At 49.5% G+C, this 19,750-nt stretch overlaps 2 protein-coding genes across 3 annotated transcripts in view; one reads left to right on the top strand and one right to left on the bottom strand.

Annotated features, from left to right (window-relative positions):
* Window positions 1-19,750, bottom strand: part of TBCD (tubulin folding cofactor D) — a 174,465-nt gene that overhangs the window by 92,368 nt on the left and 62,347 nt on the right. The window lies entirely within an intron of this gene.
* ZNF750 (zinc finger protein 750) lies at window positions 3,656-15,048 on the top strand. Of its 2 annotated transcripts, XM_011928950.1 has the most exons (4): window positions 3,697-4,055; window positions 4,112-4,284; window positions 11,854-13,480; window positions 13,622-15,048. In XM_011928950.1, exons 3-4 carry the CDS (start codon window positions 12,045-12,047, stop codon window positions 14,355-14,357), a joined length of 2,172 nt encoding a protein of 723 aa, XP_011784340.1. In that variant the 5' UTR covers window positions 3,697-4,055; window positions 4,112-4,284; window positions 11,854-12,044; the 3' UTR covers window positions 14,358-15,048. The 2 variants fall into 2 exon arrangements, with proteins under 2 accessions (XP_011784255.1, XP_011784340.1); XM_011928865.1 differs by having other exon boundaries at window positions 3,656-4,284.

Below are 19,750 nucleotides of genomic sequence, written 5' to 3'. Positions count from 1 at the left end.
AATGGACGTGTGGGGGGGGCTCCACGGGCCAGGTGCGTGGTGCTCCTGAGTGAATGGACGTGTGGAGGGACGCCACGGGCCAGGTGCGTGGTGCTCCTGAGTGAACGGACCAGCACAGGTGGCGCACCTGTGGCCCCAACACCATGAACACCCAAGAAACACCAGCGGCCACCCCCATGATGGTTCCTAAGATTTGGTCAAAAACCTAATCACAAGACTTCTGAGTAACACAGGGGGTTGAACACATAAAAAATAGTGGGTAAAAATCCCAGTAAAAACAGCAGAAACGGACCATTTTCTTTTTTCAAGGCATAAGCTACCGGGCAGAAGAGGAAGGGCAGGAAAGGCAGCACCAGGACCACGGAGGAGCCTGGAAGTGCAGGGACAGCAGGAAATGCCTCAGACCGAGAAGCCCAGCCCTCTCCTCGAGGGAGGAAACCCACACTCCTCTGATCCACAGGACAGGAACCTAAAAAGCTCCAGGTCTGTGGCACCACAGAACTCTGGGGGGTGGGGCAGGGTAGGCCTAACCCAAGAAGCACGGGGGGCAGGCCTCCCACCTCTGTAGGAGACAGAGCTGACTCTCCGAGGTGCTCGGCAGAGGCCATGCTGAAGATGCAGGGAAGGCACCAGGCATGGCATGGCGCTCCTGCAGTCCCAGCTACCCGGGAGGCTGGGGCAGGAGGAGCCCTTGAGACCAGGAGTTCAAGTCCAGCCTGGGTAACACGGCAAGACCCCAGGTCTTTAAACACACACACACACACACACACACACACACACACACACACACACAGAGGGAGAACATCCACCTCCACTCCTCCACCTCCCACTAAAAGAAAGCTATCACTAAAATCCTTAGGAAGGATAAGAAAAGCTACTACAACTACTGCATGAGAATGAGATGCTACAAAAGGAACACTCAGAATAAAACAGAGCTCATGGAAATCAAAATGAGGAATCAAATACTTAACAGAAGTGTGGGAATACAAAGTTAAGAAAACTAAGACTACTGAAGATAAAGGAAAGAATCTGCAGGTGAGAAACGGCTGTACATAAAAACCAGGAACCACTACTGACATAAAATTCTACAATACATAAAACTAATCCTCCCAGCACTTTGGGAGGCCGAGACGGGCGGATCACGAGGTCAGGAGATCGAGACCATCCTGGCTAACACAGTGAAACCCCATCTCTACTAAAAATACAAAAACTAGCCGGGCGAGGTGGCGGGCGCCTGTAGTCCCAGCTACTCGGGAGGCTGAGGCAGGAGAATGGCATAAACCCAGGAGGCGGAGCTTGCAGTGAGCTGAGATCTGGCCACTGCACTCCAGTCTGGGCGACAGAGCGAGACTCCGCCTCAAAAAAAAAAAAAAAAAAAAACACTAATCCATGGGGGAAAAGTATCAGCCTGCAGTTGCCACAGTCTGGGTGGGGAAGGGTGGCATCGGTGTGACGGTACTCTCTGGGGCCATAATGGGAGAACATGCTTGTCAAAACCCGTTAAACGGTCCTCTTAAGACCTGTGCCCTTCACTGAAGGTAAACCTTACCTTTGAAAGAAGAATCATAAACTAATAAGAATATGCCTGCAAAGTGTTTGGAGCAAAGCAGACTGATGTCTGCAACTGACCTGAAATGCAGCAAGATAAGTAAGCTGGACGGCGAGGGCAAGGGAAGGGAACGCAGACAGCTGTGCTAACTGCAGAACCCCACTGTTGGGTATATGAGAGTTCACTGGAGCATCCTTACAACTTGTCCGTATGTTTGAAATTTTTCACACAAAATGCTGAGAGACAAAGAATCAGGAATCCGAACGGCATCAAGGTTCTCAACTGCAGTAGCAGAAGCTGGAGAAAATGGAGAAAACTTGCAAAACTCTGAAGGTCGATGATTTCTGGCCTGAAGTTCTAGACTCAGCCAAACTATCAGGCAGATAAAACCATTTTCAATAACTCAAGGCCTCCAAAAAACTCTCTCGCACTTTCTCAAGAGCCTATAAAAGGTATGTGCCTCACGTCAAAATAAATGATTAACTCAAGAGAAAGACATGGGATCCAAGCAGCAGGCCTTCCAGTGCAAGAGAGAGGCAGGCAAAACCCCCTGGATGACGGGAACACAGGCATGGGGGCAGAAGGGGCAAAGAGAGGCAAATTCCCATCTTCCATGAAGGCAAGCCACCAGACAACACCTAGACCAGGAGCGGAGAAGGGAGAGAGGCAGAGAGAGGGCACAGAACCACCAACAGATCAGTAAGGCTGGAATCAAGGTAAGGCCCAGCCTTCTAGAGGACTGGAACTTTCCACCTTGCTCTCTTCAAGTCCTGAGCCATCACACAGCTGACCACCCTCCTAGAGAGGCCTGTGAAGTGCTACTGAGTGAGGATGAGGTTCCAGCGGACCGCAGGATCCCAGCTGCCCCTCCATGACAGAGGGCAGGTGAGTGAAGCTGTCCTGTACCCGCCAGACCAGTCACCTGCCAGCTTTCTCCTCACTGAGCCACCCCAGTGTCCATGAAACAAAAGGAGCACTCAGCCAGGCCCTCCACAAACTCCTGACACAATATATCCGAAGACGGAATAAAACGGTACTTATTCTAAGCCACTAAGTTTGGGATAGTTTGCTATCCAGGAATAGGTAAGCAGGACAGGGAACTGCTGTTTTTTGTGATAAGACTTATATAACTCTTTTTGACTTCATAAAGTATATGGATGTCTCAATGGACAAAAGTCACCAAAAAAAAAAAAATTTAAGGTATTAAACCATCCTGGACAACATGGCAAAACCCTGTATCTACAAAAAATAAGCCAGGCATAGTGACCGTGCCTGTAGTCCCAGCTACTGGGGAGGCTGAGGCAGGAGGATCACCTTAGTCCATGTGGTTGAGGCTACAGCCAACTGTGATCATACCACTGCACTCCAGTTCGGGTGACAGAGCAAGACCCTGTCTCAAAAAAAAAAAAAAGGAATTAAATATAAAAATAAAAGCAAAGCCATGTAAAATCTTAAGGAAAAAAATAAACAACAAAAACAAAAAAACAGGCCGGGCGTGGTGGCTCACACCTGTAATCCTAGCACTTTGGGAGGCCGACGTGGGTGGATCACAAGGTCAGGAGATCAAGACCATCCTGGCTAACATGGTGAAACCACATCTCTAGTAAAAATACAAAAAATTAGCCGGGCGTGGTGGCGGACGCCTGGGCGACAGGAGCAAAACTCCATCTCAAAAAAAAAAAAAAAAAAAAAAAAAAAACAGAAACAGCGTGTCCGTCCTGGCCAGCTCGTCCCTACGCCTCTGCCCTGCAGCCTCTGCCCTGCAGCCTCAGGCTCATCCAAGGGCCTGACAACAGCTCATCCCACCTCCTTTCCCAGTCCTCAAACCGACACCACATTCCAGCCTTCGCTACAGCTGGGGTGCGGCCTCCGATTAAATAAGCAAGCAGTTTGCGGGTAGGGGTGTGGAGGTAAAAACTGGTCCCCACGTCAAGTGCCTCTGCAATTTAAAGTGTGTGGGGGGTGGTCTGCGGGAGCTCACAGCTGGCCCCTCCCCCTCCCCCGCACCCACACACCCGGCTCCGCAGCTCTTGCGGCTCTTGCGGTGCCTGGCGTCGGTCGGGCAAGCTCCGGCAGGTCCCTGCAGCCCAGTGCTGGGTGAGCTCCCTCCCTGCCAGCTCAACTCCCGAGGAGGACCAGGGACAGAGACTCTCAGGAGCAGGGTAGAGGGCGGAAGGTACTCAGACCCTCCAGGCCTCACTGGACCCTTCGTGGCAAGGACGCCATGAATGCTGTACCTCCCAGGGGATGTGTACTTGAGAATCAATCAAAGTGTTTGCCTCCTGTGTACACATGCTCAAGTTCTAAAGGAAAGTCTCACATGTCTTTACCGTAATGCCAAATGTTCATCAGGTGTGATGAATACAGTAATCTGTATTCTAAATGCGGACACGTCGGAAGCCCTCCGACCCATGGCCGTCCAGGCAGCACTGACACCGCACTCAGCACTCACAGACAGCGCCGGGAGTCTGCCAGATACTTGCTCGCTGGGTCCAGTGCTGGGGAGGCTGCCTGCAGCAGCTCGGTGGGTGCAAACACATGAATTGTAGCTGCGGGCAGGAGGAATATCAGGTGCATCTCTACGCCCCGAGGGCTCAACTCCTACACTTAAATCCCTCCCACTGGAACAGCCGGCTCCAGTTTCACCAAGCAAGCGTGAGAACAGGTACTGCTTCCTGAGCACCGCCAGCCACCAGCAGCAAGACCCGGCCACATCCCAGCACTGCCCACCTCTGGTAAGTACTTACTATTTCTTTTCAAATTCAAGCTTTATTTTAAAACTCTTCTCAAACGTATCTAAAATACCCAGCTGAACGCAGCGTTTGCCCCGTGTCTGCTCTGCCTTGCTCTGGGCTTCAGGGATTACTCAGGACCCAGCAGGTGCATGGCTGGGATGCAGACCACGATTACAAAACTTCTAATGAGGCTGACACTTAATTCTAAGAACAGGAACAAGCTTATCTGGAAATTAACTCCTTGTTCTGCCCTAAAATTCATAAAAGTTAAACCAACACAAATTCATATTATTGCTTAACTGTTCCTAACCTCAAAAACAAACTACAATAAATGCTAACAAGAGGTAAGGGTCATATATACGTGTGTGGTGTATGTACATTAGGGTGAATTTAGGGTTTATATATATATGTGTGGTATATGTATATTAGGCTGAATTTAGGGTTATATATATATGTGTGGTGTATGTACATTAGGCTGAATTTAGGGTTTATAGGTGTGGTGTATGTACATTCTGCTGAATTTAGGGTTATATATATGTGTTGTATATGTACATTAAGCTGAATTTAGGGTTTACATGTATATGTGTGGTCTACGTACACTAGGCTGAATACAGGGTTATATATGTGTGTGTGTGGTGTATGTACATTCTGCTGAATTCAGGGTTATGTGTATGTGTGATGTATGTACATTAGAGCTGAATTTAGGATTATAAGTGTGTGGTGTATGCACATTAGACAGTGCCAAATTTAATATCTAGTTTAACTTTTAATACTTTTAAAGTTTAAAATAAGTACATAAGCTTACACAAAGTTTAAAATGGAACGTAAGCTTTCAAAAACAAAACCAAACCAAAAGGGTTAAGTTTCTGTTTGGTTGTTAAAGTCTCACGTACATGTATACACAGACACAAAAAGGGTTTTTTTCCTTACATGAAATTTCTCATAAATCTGCTTTGGAGGAGAACAATTATTGACCAAGCACAATCTGTCCACATTTGTGCCCCTAATTTTCACTGCGCAGTAGCAAAGGCCTTCCAGCATTTCTGACCGGAGTTTCAGGATGAGGCGGTGACTGTAAAGTGGTGAGCGTTTGTTTACGAGCTCAGGTCTGTAACTCGGGATCTCCTGCCGAAACTAGAATAAGAGCCCCTGGTTGTTTTTCTGGATCCATTCTTCCAAATTATATTCCCAAAGACTGTCTTTTCCCCAGGTCTTGGTTGTCCTGAGGTTTATCCTTCATTTTAAAGAGCCGAAAGGCTGGGAGGGAGTGGCAGTCAATCACTGGAAAAGCTCAATTGGAGTAAAACTCACAAATCTCGTTCTTGCGACATCCCAGTGGGTAGGCGACAATGGTGTGTCCTTGAGTTATGCAACAACGCCACATCACAATATTGTAATTACAGCATGCCCTTCACAATGCTCCAGCCCAGCAGGCTCCTTGCCAGACAGCTGGACACCACCAGAAGGAACATTACAGCACAGTCTCAGGCACAGGTTAGGACACATGACAAGCATAGTCGCCCAGCCTGTCACAGAAAGGTCCCATGGTTGCCCAGCCTGTCACAGAAACGTCCCATAAAGTTAAACTGTAATTACCTCCACTGTGTCCCATCAAAGTGTTTTTTTTTTTTTAAGAACTCTTTCTCTCGTCTGCTTTTCAAAGTTCAAACTCCTCAGAAGCCTGTTAAGCATCCCAGCTTCTCACTATCACCCCAACAACTGTCTGCTGCATTGAAGGTCCACATTTAGGAACCTTTGGAAAGACAGTATATTGGCAATTTAGAACTTTAAAAACAAGACAGACACAACCCCATGGCCAACCGAAACCACTCACTCTTCAAAGCACTGTCTGTGTGGGCAGCTACGCCCCAACACCCAGCCCGGCGCACGCTGAGCAGGAAGAGAAGTGAGCTCTCAGCTCAGCGCACTTTCCAGAAGCCAAGTGCGTCGGCTGAGCACACGACATTTAAAATACTTAGAAAGGCACAGAATGGCATCTGTAGATACAGCAAGGAAACCTGGCGAAAGCTCGGCGGGATCCTGAGCATGTTTTAAGCCACTGCACCCCACTGTTCTTATGCCCTTTAGTGTAGACCTTGTCTACATTGGCTGCTTGGTCTGAAATAATTTGGAGAAAGAAGTCTTTGTGCCAGGCCAGGCTCAGAGGAGGTGGGATGGAGAAGAGGGCACACATTAGCCAGCAGCAGCCAGGGAAGAGTCTGCATAAGTATTTCAGTAACAGCCACCTTTGATCCAGATGTGGAAGCTCTGTGGAAGGTCCACCCTGCTAACGTTTCCTGCCCATCCAGTGGGAATCGAGAGGAGGATGAGACCCTCCTTCACGATCACACCGAGGTCTTCACTGTAAAATATGCTAGCACTGCAGTTCTCTAACGAAAGCAGATAATGAACGAGACTCTGCTTTATTACCAGACAGATAGACAGCTCTCCAGGCATGTTATTAACTAAAATGGAAACTCGTACCCCAGGAGAGGAAGACGCCCGGCACTTGTTTTTCACCTCTAGAGAAAAACTGCACCTCTAAATGCAAATCCAAATTACTATAAACAGCTAGAGTTCTGGGTTACACTGTTTGGGCAACAACATACTCTTCTGGGAATATTTAACACCAGCAGTTGCCAGAGTACAAAGTCGGGCTGGTAGAAACTGACCAGAGACAATTTAAACACTGTGCCCACAGACAGATGTGACAGCCTGAGGTACTGGCCGTCGGGTTTGGTTTCTTCATCCTTATAAACCTCACTTAAGCAGGACACAGAACTCACAGGCTGACATCATCATTTGAAAGCTTACCAAAGCAACAATTTTATCCCACTTACTCCTCTGACACTATTGTAGTTTTATAGATCAGGTGAACTCCGCCCGGCTTACACTGAAGCAGCTGTGCTCCCTGTTTTAATCAGCAAATTGTGTAAGCCTGAGAGGTCAGTTTATCCAAGGCCTGAGAGGTCAGTTTATCCAGGTTTTACTAAAACTACTGCCCGAGACTCCATGTTTACACAAATTTCTTTCAGGCAATTCAACCCCAAAATGCTCTCACTCACCAGGGGCTTCCTCCCTGCCACACCTGCTTACGTCAACAAGAACAAAAGGGCAAATCGTTCAAAACTTCAGATAATAACATCTGACTAGAAAAGAGACATATTAATATAAAAGCAATTATTTCCCTAATTACTATTTTGGCTAACAGCAGAGCTTACACGTAACTTGCCTGCTGTAAAGCTTTTGAGAAAATCTAACCAACACGGGTTATTCATTTATTTGCCTGAGAGTATCAGCAATGTGAAATAATGCTGCTTCGAAAACTAAAGTCCTCACTTTCTTAGATCCTGAGGGAGTCACCTGCCCCTCTGAGGGCTTATGTTTCAGGTGCTAGAGGCGACGTTTCGGTATCGCGAGGACGCAGCTCTCACTTGATGAACGTTTTGCAACTGTCATCGTTTTGATCATGATGCTTCCAGCTAGTGATGAAATCATCAGTTTTCAGATCCCTGCCATAACATATCCTATACAATCATGGGAACCTGACTTGCAGAGGTTCTCACGCCTTCAGAACCAGGGAGCGCGGCGAGGCGTGCCGGCACAGGCCCCACTGACTGATCTGGCTGGCCCAGCGTTTGGCTGGAACCAGGCACCGGCCTCTCCACTTCCTGAAGGGAGGCAGGGAAACTGCTTTCGTGATCACCCAGGGCAGGTCTGCCCCACTCGGTAGGGACTGAGCCCATAAAGAAGTATTTCACGTTCTTTTTTCTAATAGGGGAAATTAGAAAGACAAAGACAAAACTATCATTACGTGTTTCATTTGCTTGGCTTTGACCCGGTTCATTGTAGCTTCTGTGGCAGCCCACGGTGGGAGAGGGGTGCTGAGCACGGGGTCTGAGCCCCAGGGTGTCACCCGACACCCTCCCTGGTTGTGGGGTGACAAACATCTTGTCCTCATCCAAACACGTACCTCACTGTCCCTGCTACACAGAAACTCATCACAGAGAAGGCGACAGGTCAGCAGAACCCCTCTTTTCTACCCAAACCACTTCTTAGTAAATAAATGTCTTAAAGAACTTAAAGTATGTTAATAGAGGCAGTTTGTAGGGGGAAGGGTGGTTCTTTGGGTTTTTAAGAAATACGAATAAATGAGCTGGGCGCGGTGGCTCACACCTGTAATCCCAGTACTTTGGGAGGCTGGTGCGGGCAGATCACCTGAGGTCAGGAGTTTGAGACCAGCCTGGTCAACATAGTGAAACCCCATCTCTACTAAAATTACAAGAAATTAGCTGGGCGTGGTGGTGGGCACCTGTAATCCCAGCTACTAGGGAGGCTGAGGCAGGAGAATTGCTTGAACCCGGGAGGCAGAGGCTGCGGTGAGCCGAGATCACACCACTGCACTCCAGCCTAGGCAACAAGAGTGAAACTCCGTCTCAAAAAAAAAAGAAAGAAAGAAAGAAAGAAAGAAATATGAATAAATGAGTAGAGAAACCAGTTTGCTGAGAATAAAATCAGAGCACTTCCCCAAAGTTCCGAGCAGCCATACAAAAGCCCAGCCTCCACCCCTGGCCTCTGGCATGTGGGAGGAAGGACACTGGGTGCAGGCAGGAGGCCTTGCTTCAGGGACAGCTGCCTCCTAGGCTCCACACACACCGCTCTACTTTCAAGGGGCAGCTTCTCACTCGACTTTTAGCCACCCTGATGTCTACACATAAAACCTCACAGACTCAAGAATGGGCACATCTGCCCATTCCTTAAAAAAAAAAAAACTGCAGTTGAAACAGTTTTCTTAAGTCATTTCCATTTAGCCTTTTTTTGAGGCAAGGTCTCACTCTGCTGCCCAGGCTGGAGTGCGGTGGCAGGATGACAGCTCCCTGCAGCCTCAATCTCCTGGGCTCAAGGGATCCTCCCACCTCGGCCTCCCAAAGTGCTGGGATTACAGGCATGAGCCACCGCCCCCAGCCCTCCATTTAACTTTACTTTTATGTATTTTTTTTTAATTATACTTTAAGTTTTGGGACACAAGTGCAGAACGTGTAGGTTACATAGGTAGACGTGTGCCATGGTGGTTTGCTGCACCCATCAACCCATCATCTAGGTTTTAAGCCCTGCATGCATTAGCTATTTGTCTTAATGCTCTCCCTCCCCCCGACCCCCATCCCCAGACAGGCCCTGGTGTGTAATGTTCCCCTCCCTTTGTCCATGTGTTCTCGCTGTTCAGCTCCCACTTACCAGTGAGAACACGCGTGTTTGGTTTTCTGTTCCTGCGTTCGTTTGCTGAGGGTGATGGTTTCCAGCTCTATCCACATCCCTGCAAAGGACATGATCTCATTCCTTTCTATGGCTGCACAGTATTCCATGGTGTATATGTGCCACATTTTCTTTTTTTTTTTTTTGAGACAGAGTCTCGCTCTGTCGCCCAGGCTGGAGTGCGGTGGCCAGATCTCGGCTCACTGCAAGCTCCACCTCCCAGGTTTTTTACGCCATTCTCCTGCCTCAGCCTCCTGAGTAGCTGGGACTACAGGCGCCCGCCACCTCGCCTGGCTAGTGTTTTTTTTGTATTTTTTAGTAGAGACGGGGTTTCACCGTGTTAGCCAGGATGGTCTCGATCTCCTGACCTCGTGATCCGCCCACCTCGGCCTCCCAAAGTGCTGGGATTACAGGCTTGAGCCACCACGCCCGGCCATGTGCCACATGTTCTTTATCCAGTCTATCATTGATGGGCATTTGGGTCATCTAACTTTATTTTTAAGCTGTTTGAAAATATTTAGACGCTAAAAGACCTTTTCCTTTTTACATTTTTAATACGAATTAAAGTGTTCAGCCTTGATCCACTATACCTCCACCCCATCTCCCACTCATGCTGTCTCCCAGGCACAGTTGCTGCTTGAGTCGCTCCAGGCCCAGCTGCCACGTGGAGAGCTCCAGACTCTCAAAGCCTTTGTTCTGGGCCGGGCGCGGTGGCTCACGCCTGTAATCCCAGCACTTTGGGAGGCTGAGGCGGGTGGATCACCTGAGGTCAGGAGCTCAGGACCAGCCTGGCCAACATGGTGAAACCCTGTCTCCACTAAAAATACAAAAAAAAAATTAGCCAGGAGTGTTGGTGGGCGCCTATAATCCCAGCTACTCGGGAAGCTGAGGCAGGAGAATCGCTTGAATCTGGGAGGCAGAGGTTGCAGTGAGCTGAGATTGCACCACCGCACTCCAGCCTGGGCAACAAGAGAGAAACTCTGTCTCAAAAAAAAAAAAAAAAAATAGCCTTTGCTCTCAGCCTTGGGTTAGGAGGCAGGTGAGAGCCCCAGTGGTGTGCAGTGCAGCCTCTGAAGGAAACCTGGGGCTGGTAAGAGGGACACAGAGACCCTGTGGAAGAAATCCAAAAGAGCAGGCCAGCCCTGACATCACAGCGCAGCCCCTGGTGGGTCCCGGGACCTGAGCAGGTGTGGCCCAAGGGCTGAACCCACTCCCTAAAGGTTAAGGGCCAGGACAGCTTCCTCCCATGGCCCAACCATCTCTAAAGCAGACACCACTCACTCCAGTCTCCTCTCGGGCACGAGTGTGGCAAAGCTTTGGCTCTTCCATTTGGAGGTGCACCTGGATGGGCAGGTGCCGCTGGCCGTGCCTCCTGGCCAGCAGGAACGGGGTGACCGTGAAAGCATGTCTCACAATGTTGCTGTCACTCACAGGATGTACAAATTCACCTCAACAGTATTTCAACCATTTAAGTCAACATAAATAGAGCATTTGTATTCATGTCTGAGACAACATAAATGCTACTTAATGATAAAGCTGACTTTAGAAGCAGTAGGGTGGAGTCTTGTGTTTGAATGTTCTTCATTTTTAAATAAGCACACTAGGAATATGCCAACAACATGGCTGAAGAGGGCAGAAACTGCCACGAGTGTTTAGGGATTGGCCGCACAGGAGGCAGGGAGCATCCATGGTCGGGCTCTGCAGACCGACAGCAGGGGCGCGCTGTACTTGGGCGAGCTCCAGGCCAGCAGGTAGGACCAAGTAGACGGTGGCCAGCCCATGCTCTGTGTAAAAGTGAGGGGTCACTCTGCAACTGTGGGGTACACGTTAAGGGGAAACGGCCACAAACCCCTTTGCATTTCAGGTGAGAGTGCGGCCAACCACACACCCACTGCTTCAAGCGTGAGTCAGGCAGCACTGGGACAGGACTCTGTCCAGACCCTGGGAGGGGCTCGGCGTCCTCAGCCCCCAGCAAGGTGCTTTCAAGGAAAGGTCCAGGTCACAGGATAAAAGTTCCCAAAACTCAAAGGCTTACAGGCATTCTCAGAACAGACACTCAACGCACCACACACCATACTCCACCTCTAGGCCCCAAGGTGACTCTTTCAGATCAGACTCAGAAAACAGAAAACATGGTGGGGAGTTAGCAGCCAGGTTACCAAGGGCAGGGCTGCTTCTGTGACCTCAGGAGCAGGCGGTTTCAGCCCTTCCGGGGCTCTGCTTCAGGGATCCTGCGGCGGTGTGGCAAGCTGAGGCCAGCTTCTCCCCGACCCCTCACTCGCTGTCTTGACACCAAGACTCTGCTCTTCGTTGCAGCTCCCGGCTGCCAGATGACGGAGGCTCTCGCCAGACCCTCAGCACACAGACCTGGCTTCCAGTAGAAGCGCTCGGGAAAGAGGCAAAGCGGGAGGTGCCTCTTCAGAAACCACAAGGTGCACCAAGGTGCACGAGGCGTCGACGGTGATCACGCCACCTGGACGGCCAGAGTCCAAGGCGTAAGAAGGAAAATGAGTCTTCTCAAAGAGCGGAAGCCAAAAAAGCCTCATTACATCCCCAGGCCTCCGGGAAAGCCCTTCAAGTATAAATGTTTCCAATGTCCCTTTACTTGCAATGAGAAGTCCCATCTTTTTAATCACATGAAGTATGGTCTTTGTAAAAACTCGATTACTCTAGTATCCGAGCAGGATCGAGTTCCCAAGTGCTCTAAATCTAACTCGCTAGACCCTAAGCAAACCAACCAGCCCGATGCCACGGCCAAGCCAGTCTCTTCCAAGTCTGTCACAAACGGAGTCTCCACCTTTGACTCAAAGCTTCAGCACAGCTCTGCCAGGGAAGACATCAAGGAGAACCTGGAGCTGCAAGCCCGGGGAAGCCACAGGTGCCCAGGACAGAAGCCAGCCCTCCACAGGGCATCAGCCTGCGACAGCCCAGCTCCGGAAGCCGCCCTCGGTGCCCAGCCTGCTCTGGAAGGCGCAGCTCGGCCTTCTGCATTTGTTCCAGTCGGCGAGCACAGACTTAAGGGGCCAGACAGCGCTGAGGCGCCTGAGACACTGGCTTTACCCAACCCCACTGCCAAGGCCGCCTCCTTCCACACCAAGTCGGCCTTCCACGCTCCTGGCTACCCCTGGAAAGCCGGCTCACCTTTCCTCCCACCAGAGTTTCCACATAAAATCTCATCTACAAAGGGGCTTGGGGCCATTTCCCCTTATATGCACCCCACAATCCCAGAGTACCCGCCTCACTTTTACACAGAGCACGGGCTGGCCACCATCTACTCGCCTTACCTGCTGGCTGGGAGCTCGCCGGAGTGCGACGCGCCCCTGCTGTCAGTCTACGGAGCCCAAGACCCAAGACACTTTCTGCCTCACCCGGGGCCGATCCCTAAGCACCTGACTCCATCTCCAGCCACATATGATCATTACAGGTTTTTCCAGCAATATCCCTCTAATCTGCCGATTCCTTATGGATTTTACAGGCCAGAGTCTGCGTTTTCTTCCTACGGTCTCAGACTCCCACCTGTCGCTGGCCTCACCCGAGATCAGAGCTCTCACCTGCTTGAAGAAGCCACCCTGGTCTACCCAGCCTCAAGTCCTTCCAGGTTAAACCCTTCAGACCCCAACAGAAAACACATCGAGTTCGAAAGTCCAATTCCTGAGGCTAAAGACTCCTCCAAGGCTGGGCAGAGAGACACAGAAGGGTCCAAAATGAGCCCCCGTGCAGGGAGCGCAGCCACAGGCTCCCCAGGGAGGCCAAGCCCCACCAACTTCACGCAGACGAGCCAGACCTGCGAAGGCCTGTGCGACCTCTCCAACAAGGCGGCCTCCAGTGCGCTGGGAAGACTCTACCAGCCAGAGCAAAGCCTCACAGCCTTCAAGCCTGTTAAGAAAATCATAGGATGCCTACCTGCCCAGGCTCCTGAGACCAGAGCAGAGTCTCCAATAAGGTAAGAAAATGTCATTTTCAAAACCTCCAAGGGAATGTTTCTGGTTGGGTTCCATGAGCCAAGTTTATACTTGTTCAAACTGCTTCACGCAGTTGCTTTTCTAAGCAAGCTCCTACTAAGGTTTCTCTTGGCTTCTTCTAGCCTCAATGTTGTGAACGGAGACCCCCCCGCTCCGGCTGGAAGCACCTCTCTCGTCTTGGAGGCCGTGCCTTCCAGTCCGGAGGACAGCTCCAGGATGGGTCCCCTCAACCTCTCCAAGAAATCAGAGATAAACCCGGCAGCCACCCATGAACCCACGTACCAAGGCAGCCCCCAGGCGGAAACCACCAGCTTCTCAGAGCTGCAGGACCTTCCCCTCAATCTCTCGGTGAAGGACCCCTGCAACGCCCAGGCTCTGAGGCCTGCCTTCCCCAGTCAACCACGAGCTGCAGAACCTGCTACTGCTGCTCCACAGAAGACTGGGACAGAAGGTTCTGAGGATGTGCCCAGCCGCCCTGAGACCAAGCCAGGCAGCCTCAACGGTGACGGGGCCCCACCCACAGGCCCCGGCAAGGAGGCTCCAGACGCACGTGCGATGGACAGCAGCGAGGAGCAGAAGCAGACGGCAGCCGTGGCCCTGTGCCAGCTGGCGGCCTACAGCCCCAGGAACATCCGGGTGGGCGATGGGGATGCTGCAGCCCCGGAACCTGTCTGCCAGCAAGACACACCCACACTCAGCTCCACGGAGAGCCAGGAGGCCCAGGGTGACCTCAGACCCAAAGGACAAAAGAGGACAAGTCAAAGGGATGCTGGAAAATCCCAGCAAGGAGCTAAGAAGGCGAAGCTGCAGGACACGGCCAGAGTGTTCACACTACGAAGGAGGGCCCGGGTATCCTAACGCCGGGTTCACGCGTGTGCCCACAGAGCTACGGCCACACACACGCCTCCCAAGGTGGCGAGCTATGCCACCTCTGAACTGGCACTTTCCTGTTTTCACAAATGCAGCTTCTTCTCGAAAACAAACAAACAAAACCTCCAATTCAGTTTTTATAAATGTTAAGCATGAATATTAAAAGGTGCTTCTACTTTTGGTTGTGAAAACATCTGAATGACTCTAAGACTGATAAGTATTTTGAAGTCTAAGCCGTCTTACAGAAGATCTTTTATAAATGTTTGCTTATAAATATCTCACCATTACAACAAATTGTTTCAACTGTTTTTCTATTAGCTCTAGCTGCATATATGAAGTAAATGACAATCACTGAAAAAATGTCAGAAAAAACATTTTCAGTACTAGCACTAAAGTGCCGTATGTAAAAAAGAAAAACGTGATGTTATAACTAAATAACACACAAACATCGAGAGGCTATTTATACAAATAATTTATTTCCGCTAGGTAAAGTGCATTACTGGTGAAGGTATTATCAATTTATTCTACTTGCTTATAATGCTACAGTGAGTGTTCTGCCTTACTCTGCCTCCCTTTCCATTCCCCAAAATGATGTGTATGTTGCTAATTTTCCAATAAACTAATATGAACCATAAGGAAACACAAAATGAAGATGAATGTCAATCTATGTTATCCTTTAGAACATTTTGCCATAACACTCAATGAAAAAGAGCTGATTGCTGAGGCAATTAACCTGTGAACGGGCACGTGTACGCACATTCAATTGTGTGGGTGTGCGCGTGTGCTGTCTTTCACCCGTGTGGGTGTGCACAGCTGCGGGTGTGTGGGTGTCTGCTTGTGCATGTCTACAGATGCATGTGCACGTTTGATCATGTGGATGTGTGCGAGTGCACGTCTGCAGGTGTGCGTGCTTATGCATCTCTGCGGGTGTATGTGCGCATTCTATTGTGTGGGTATGCGGGTGTGCACGTGCGCATATCTGGGGGTTTGTGTGCGCATTTGATTCTGTGGGTGTGCATGTGTGCTATCTGTAGGGGGGGCACATTCAATTGTGTGGGTGTGCGTGTGCATCTCTGTGGGTGTGGGCACATTCGACTGGGTATGTATGTGTGCATATCTGTGGGGGGTATGCATTCAGTTGTGTGGGTGTGCACGCACACTATCTGTGGGTGTGTGCTCATTCGATCCTGTGTGTGCGCGTGTGTGCATATCTGCAGGGGTGTGTACACACGTGATTGTGTGGGTGTGCACGTGTGCGTATCCATGGGGGTGTGCACACTCGATTGTGCAGGTGTGCATGTGTACATACCTGCGGGTGTGCACACATTTGTGTTAGTGTGCATGTGTGCATATGCAGGGGGGTGTGCACATTTGTGTGGGTGTATACGCATGCCATCTGTGGATGTGTGCACATTCGATCCTGTGGGCGTGCACATGTGCATATCTGTGTGGAGGGGGTGCATATGTGATTAGATGTGTGTGTGTGCATCTCTGTGGGTGCATGCACATTTGATCACGTGTGCATGTGCATACATGTGGGGGTGTGTGTACACTAGATTCTGTGGGTGTGCATGTGTATATATCTGCGGGTGTGTGTACACATTCGATTATGTGAGTGTGCACGTGTGCATATCTGCGGGGATGTGTGCATATCTGCGGGGATGTGTGCATTCGATTGTGTGGGTGTGCGCATGTGCATATCTGTGAGTGTATGCACATTCAATTGTGTACATGTCCACGTGTACATATCTGCGGGTGCGTGTGCATTTGTGTGGGTGTGCAGGTGTGCATATCTGTGAGTGTATGCACATTCAATCCTGTGGGTGTCCACGTGCTCATATCTGCGGGTGTGTGTGCATTCGATTCTGTGGGTGTGCGCGTGTGCCTATCTGTGGGGGGGTGTGTGCACATTCAATTGTGTGAGTGTGCACATGTGCGTATCTGTGGGGGGCGCATTCAATCGTGTGGGTGTCCACATGTGCGTATCTGCAGGTGTGTGTGTGCATTCGATTGTGTGGGTGTGTGCATGTGTGTATCTGTGAGTGTATGCACATTCAATCATGTGGGTGTCCACGTGTGCATATCTGCGGGTGTTTCTGTGCATTCGATTGTGTGGGTGTGCACATGTATCTGCGGGTGTATGCACATTCGATTGTGTGGGTGTGCACGTGTGCATATCTGTGGGAGTGAGTATGCGCATTCAGCTGGGTGTGCACATGTCAACGTGCATGTGTCAGTGTAGGTGTACACGTGTATGCACTTCTGCATCTGTGCATAAATGTGTGAGCGTGCATGTGTGCACATGGGTTTAAATCTGTGGTCAAGTACAGGCATGTGCGAAGCACACCTGGGGTTATTCAAAGGCCATCCACAGGGTCCTTCCTTCAGGCTGAGGTCCTTCCTCAGGCTTCGGAGTCCTTTAGGAGTGTGCGCTTCCGGAGCCTCAGCCCCTAAGGCTCTGGTTTTGAAAGGGTTATCTCCATCCCCATGTCCCCTCTCACAACAGCCCTTTCTCTCACTTTTCAAGAAAGGCAGCCTCTCACCCAACACACTGGAAACCATGCAGTGTGTGCTACGATAGGAACGGCTCCAGTGCCTGGGAAATGCTGCCCAATGCAGGCGGCTGTCAACGCATCACTTCCCAGGACTGAGGCCACCCTACTGAAGCTGCTTGGTGATGGAGCACAGAGGTCAGGCGTGAGCTTGGAAAAAGTTGAAACACCAGCATTGCTAAAGCAAAATTTCTGCCATTCCTAGCTACTTACATGAATAAGACTTCTTAGCACTTAAAACTAAAAGTAAAAATAGGGGCTGGGTGTGGTGGCTCACACCTGTAATCCCAGCACATTGAGAGGCCAAAGCGGATGGATTACTAGAGGTCAGGAGTTTGAGACCAGCCTGGGCAACGTCTTTACTAAAAATAATTGGCCAGTTGTGGTGGCACATGCCTGTGTTCCCAGCAACTCGGGAGGCTGAGGTGGGAGGATGGCCTGAGCCTGGGAGGCAGAGGTTGTAGTGAGCCATGATCACACTACTGCACTCCAGCCTGGGTGACAGAATGAGACCCTTTCTCAAAAAAAAAGTAAAAACAGTACTATTGCAGAACCTTGCCTTATTCTGCTTAAAAGCATGGCTCACAGCCAGGCATGGTGGCTCACACCTGTAATCCCAGCACTGTGGGAGGCCGAGGTGAGAGGACTGCTTGAGGCCAGGAGTTCAAGACCTGTCTGGGCAACATAGGGAGGTCCCATCCCTACAAAAAACACAACAATTAGCTGAGCAATGTGGTGTTTGCCTGTAGTCCCAGCAACTTGAGAGGCTGAGGCAGGAGGATTGCTTGAGCCCAGGAGGTCAAGGCTGCAGTGAGCCAAGATCGTACCACAGCCAAGATCTGTCATCCAGCCTGGGTGACAGAGCAAGAACCATCTCAAAAAATAAAAATAAAAAATAAAAACAAAAAAAGCTTGACTCATCAAAAGATAACTCAAACTAAACAGCTATCTTTTTAAGAGCTAAATTTCAACAAAATGCTATTTTATGTTGGTTTGTACTAATAATTTGTTAAAACCCAACCTAGAAAAACTTCTAAATAACTAGCATCTTATGGCCACACAAAATGTAAAAGTTGAAGTTTATGTTCACGTTATTTTCTTTTGTTGCAGATAAATGATAGATCAATAAAGATTCTTAGGCACTGAAATACATTACCTTAGGGTAAAATACTCTGGGAAAAAAGTAAATGGAAATACGGGCTTAAGAAGAAAAAGGAGGAATAAAATTTCTGTGAGAGAAAAACTTGCCTATGAAATTGTTTTTTAGATAGGGTCTCACTCTGTGGCCCAGGCTGGAGTACAGTGGTGCGATCACAGCTCACTGCAGGCTCAGCCTCCCTAGGCTCAAGTGATCCTCCCACCTCAGCCTCCCAAAGTGCTAGCAGTACAGGTATGAGACACGGCGCTCAGCCCTGTGAAATTTTTAATGAAGAATGGTAGATTATTCTACCTAGATTTCCCGGATTTATTTAGATGAGTGATGCAATTGTTTTATTTTAAAATGACAATACTCAGGATGGCAAATAGTTATTTGCAACTGGTTAGAGTTCTATAAAACCTGTAAGAGAGATACAGAGTTTGTCACAATTCCAAGGGGTATCTGAGGCCACTGCTTCAAGCTGTCCCTAAAGCAGCAGCAAGGGCACCAGCAGGCCCCCAGACAACCACTACTCTAGCCCAAAAGGCACACAGTCAGATGCAGAGCCATAAACACAGGCACAGTGCTGACTCGCACACCTGGGCACTTCTGTTTATATACACCAGCATGTTTTGGCAAAGAAAAAAATATTACACCTCCAGCTTTCCAGAAACTAAACAGACATGCAGGGAGCGGTGACAAGACATCACATGCCACGGTCCACACTCAGGACCCAAAGCCTCACACCCTGCAGACAAGGAGCTCTCACGTCACACCCTCAAGAACACAGCCCTCCGTGTCAAAGGCCCAAAGATTCTGAGAACACCGTTTGATCGCTCACCAAAAGCACCAGGAATCATCTTAAATGACAAACAGGGAGAAGCAGGGGCAGTTGAGCGCCCTCCTGCAACTGGGCAGCATGAGGGATCCCGCCCAGGCACAACGGCTGTGGCACAGGCTACATGTGCCTGATGCTTGGCGAGCTGCACTGTGAAAACTCTGCGCTCCAACACAATTCCTCCAAAGGCCATCTGCAATAGCTCACCCACTGCAACCAGGACAAGCCCTTTGTGTCTCTCTTTAAAAGCAAAATCGACTCCTAGAGCTTTATAGAAAAAAAAAAAAAAAAACATTTTTTAACTACACCACATTTCTGTATTTATGCATCACCCGACTTAAGAGCTAAACACTCGTAATTTTTACATACAAAAAGTGATAAGCTCTCAAAAAGTTGAACACAGAATTACCACATGACCCAGTAATTCCACTTTTGGGTATACCCAAAGGAATTAAAAAAGGGGGTCTCAAACAGATACTTGTACCCATGTCCATAGCAGCATTATTCACAATACCCAAAAGGTGGGAAAAACCCAAGTCTCCACTGACAAACGAATGGATGGAGAAAATACGGCCAGGTGCGGTGGTGCACACCTGCAATCACAGCTACTCGGGAGGCTGAGGTGGGACAGTTACTCAAGCCCAGGAGTTGGAAGCTGTAGTGCATTATGATTGGGCCTGTGAATAGCCACTGCACTTCAGTCTGGACAATACAGTGAGATCCCATCTTTAAAAAATAAATATATGGGCCGGGCACGGTGGCTCACGCCTGTAATCCCAGTACTTTGGGAGGCCGAGACAGGCAGATCACGAGGTCAGGAGATCAAGACCATCCTGGCTAACATGGTGAAACT

This window comes from Colobus angolensis, unplaced genomic scaffold (genome assembly GCF_000951035.1).
Source record: "Colobus angolensis palliatus isolate OR3802 unplaced genomic scaffold, Cang.pa_1.0 Scaffold1, whole genome shotgun sequence".
NCBI classification, from domain to species: domain Eukaryota; kingdom Metazoa; phylum Chordata; class Mammalia; order Primates; family Cercopithecidae; genus Colobus; species Colobus angolensis.
This window is presented reverse-complemented; position numbering and strand designations above follow the sequence as displayed.

Excerpts from the sequence above, each read along its gene's own strand:
- ZNF750 (XM_011928865.1), top strand. The coding sequence starts at position 12,045 with ATGAGTCTTCTCAAAGAGCGGAAGCCAAAAAAGCCTCATTACATCCCC. Across the intron at positions 13,481-13,621 it reads AGAGCAGAGTCTCCAATAAG|CCTCAATGTTGTGAACGGAG; the intron begins GTAAGAAAATGT and ends GGCTTCTTCTAG.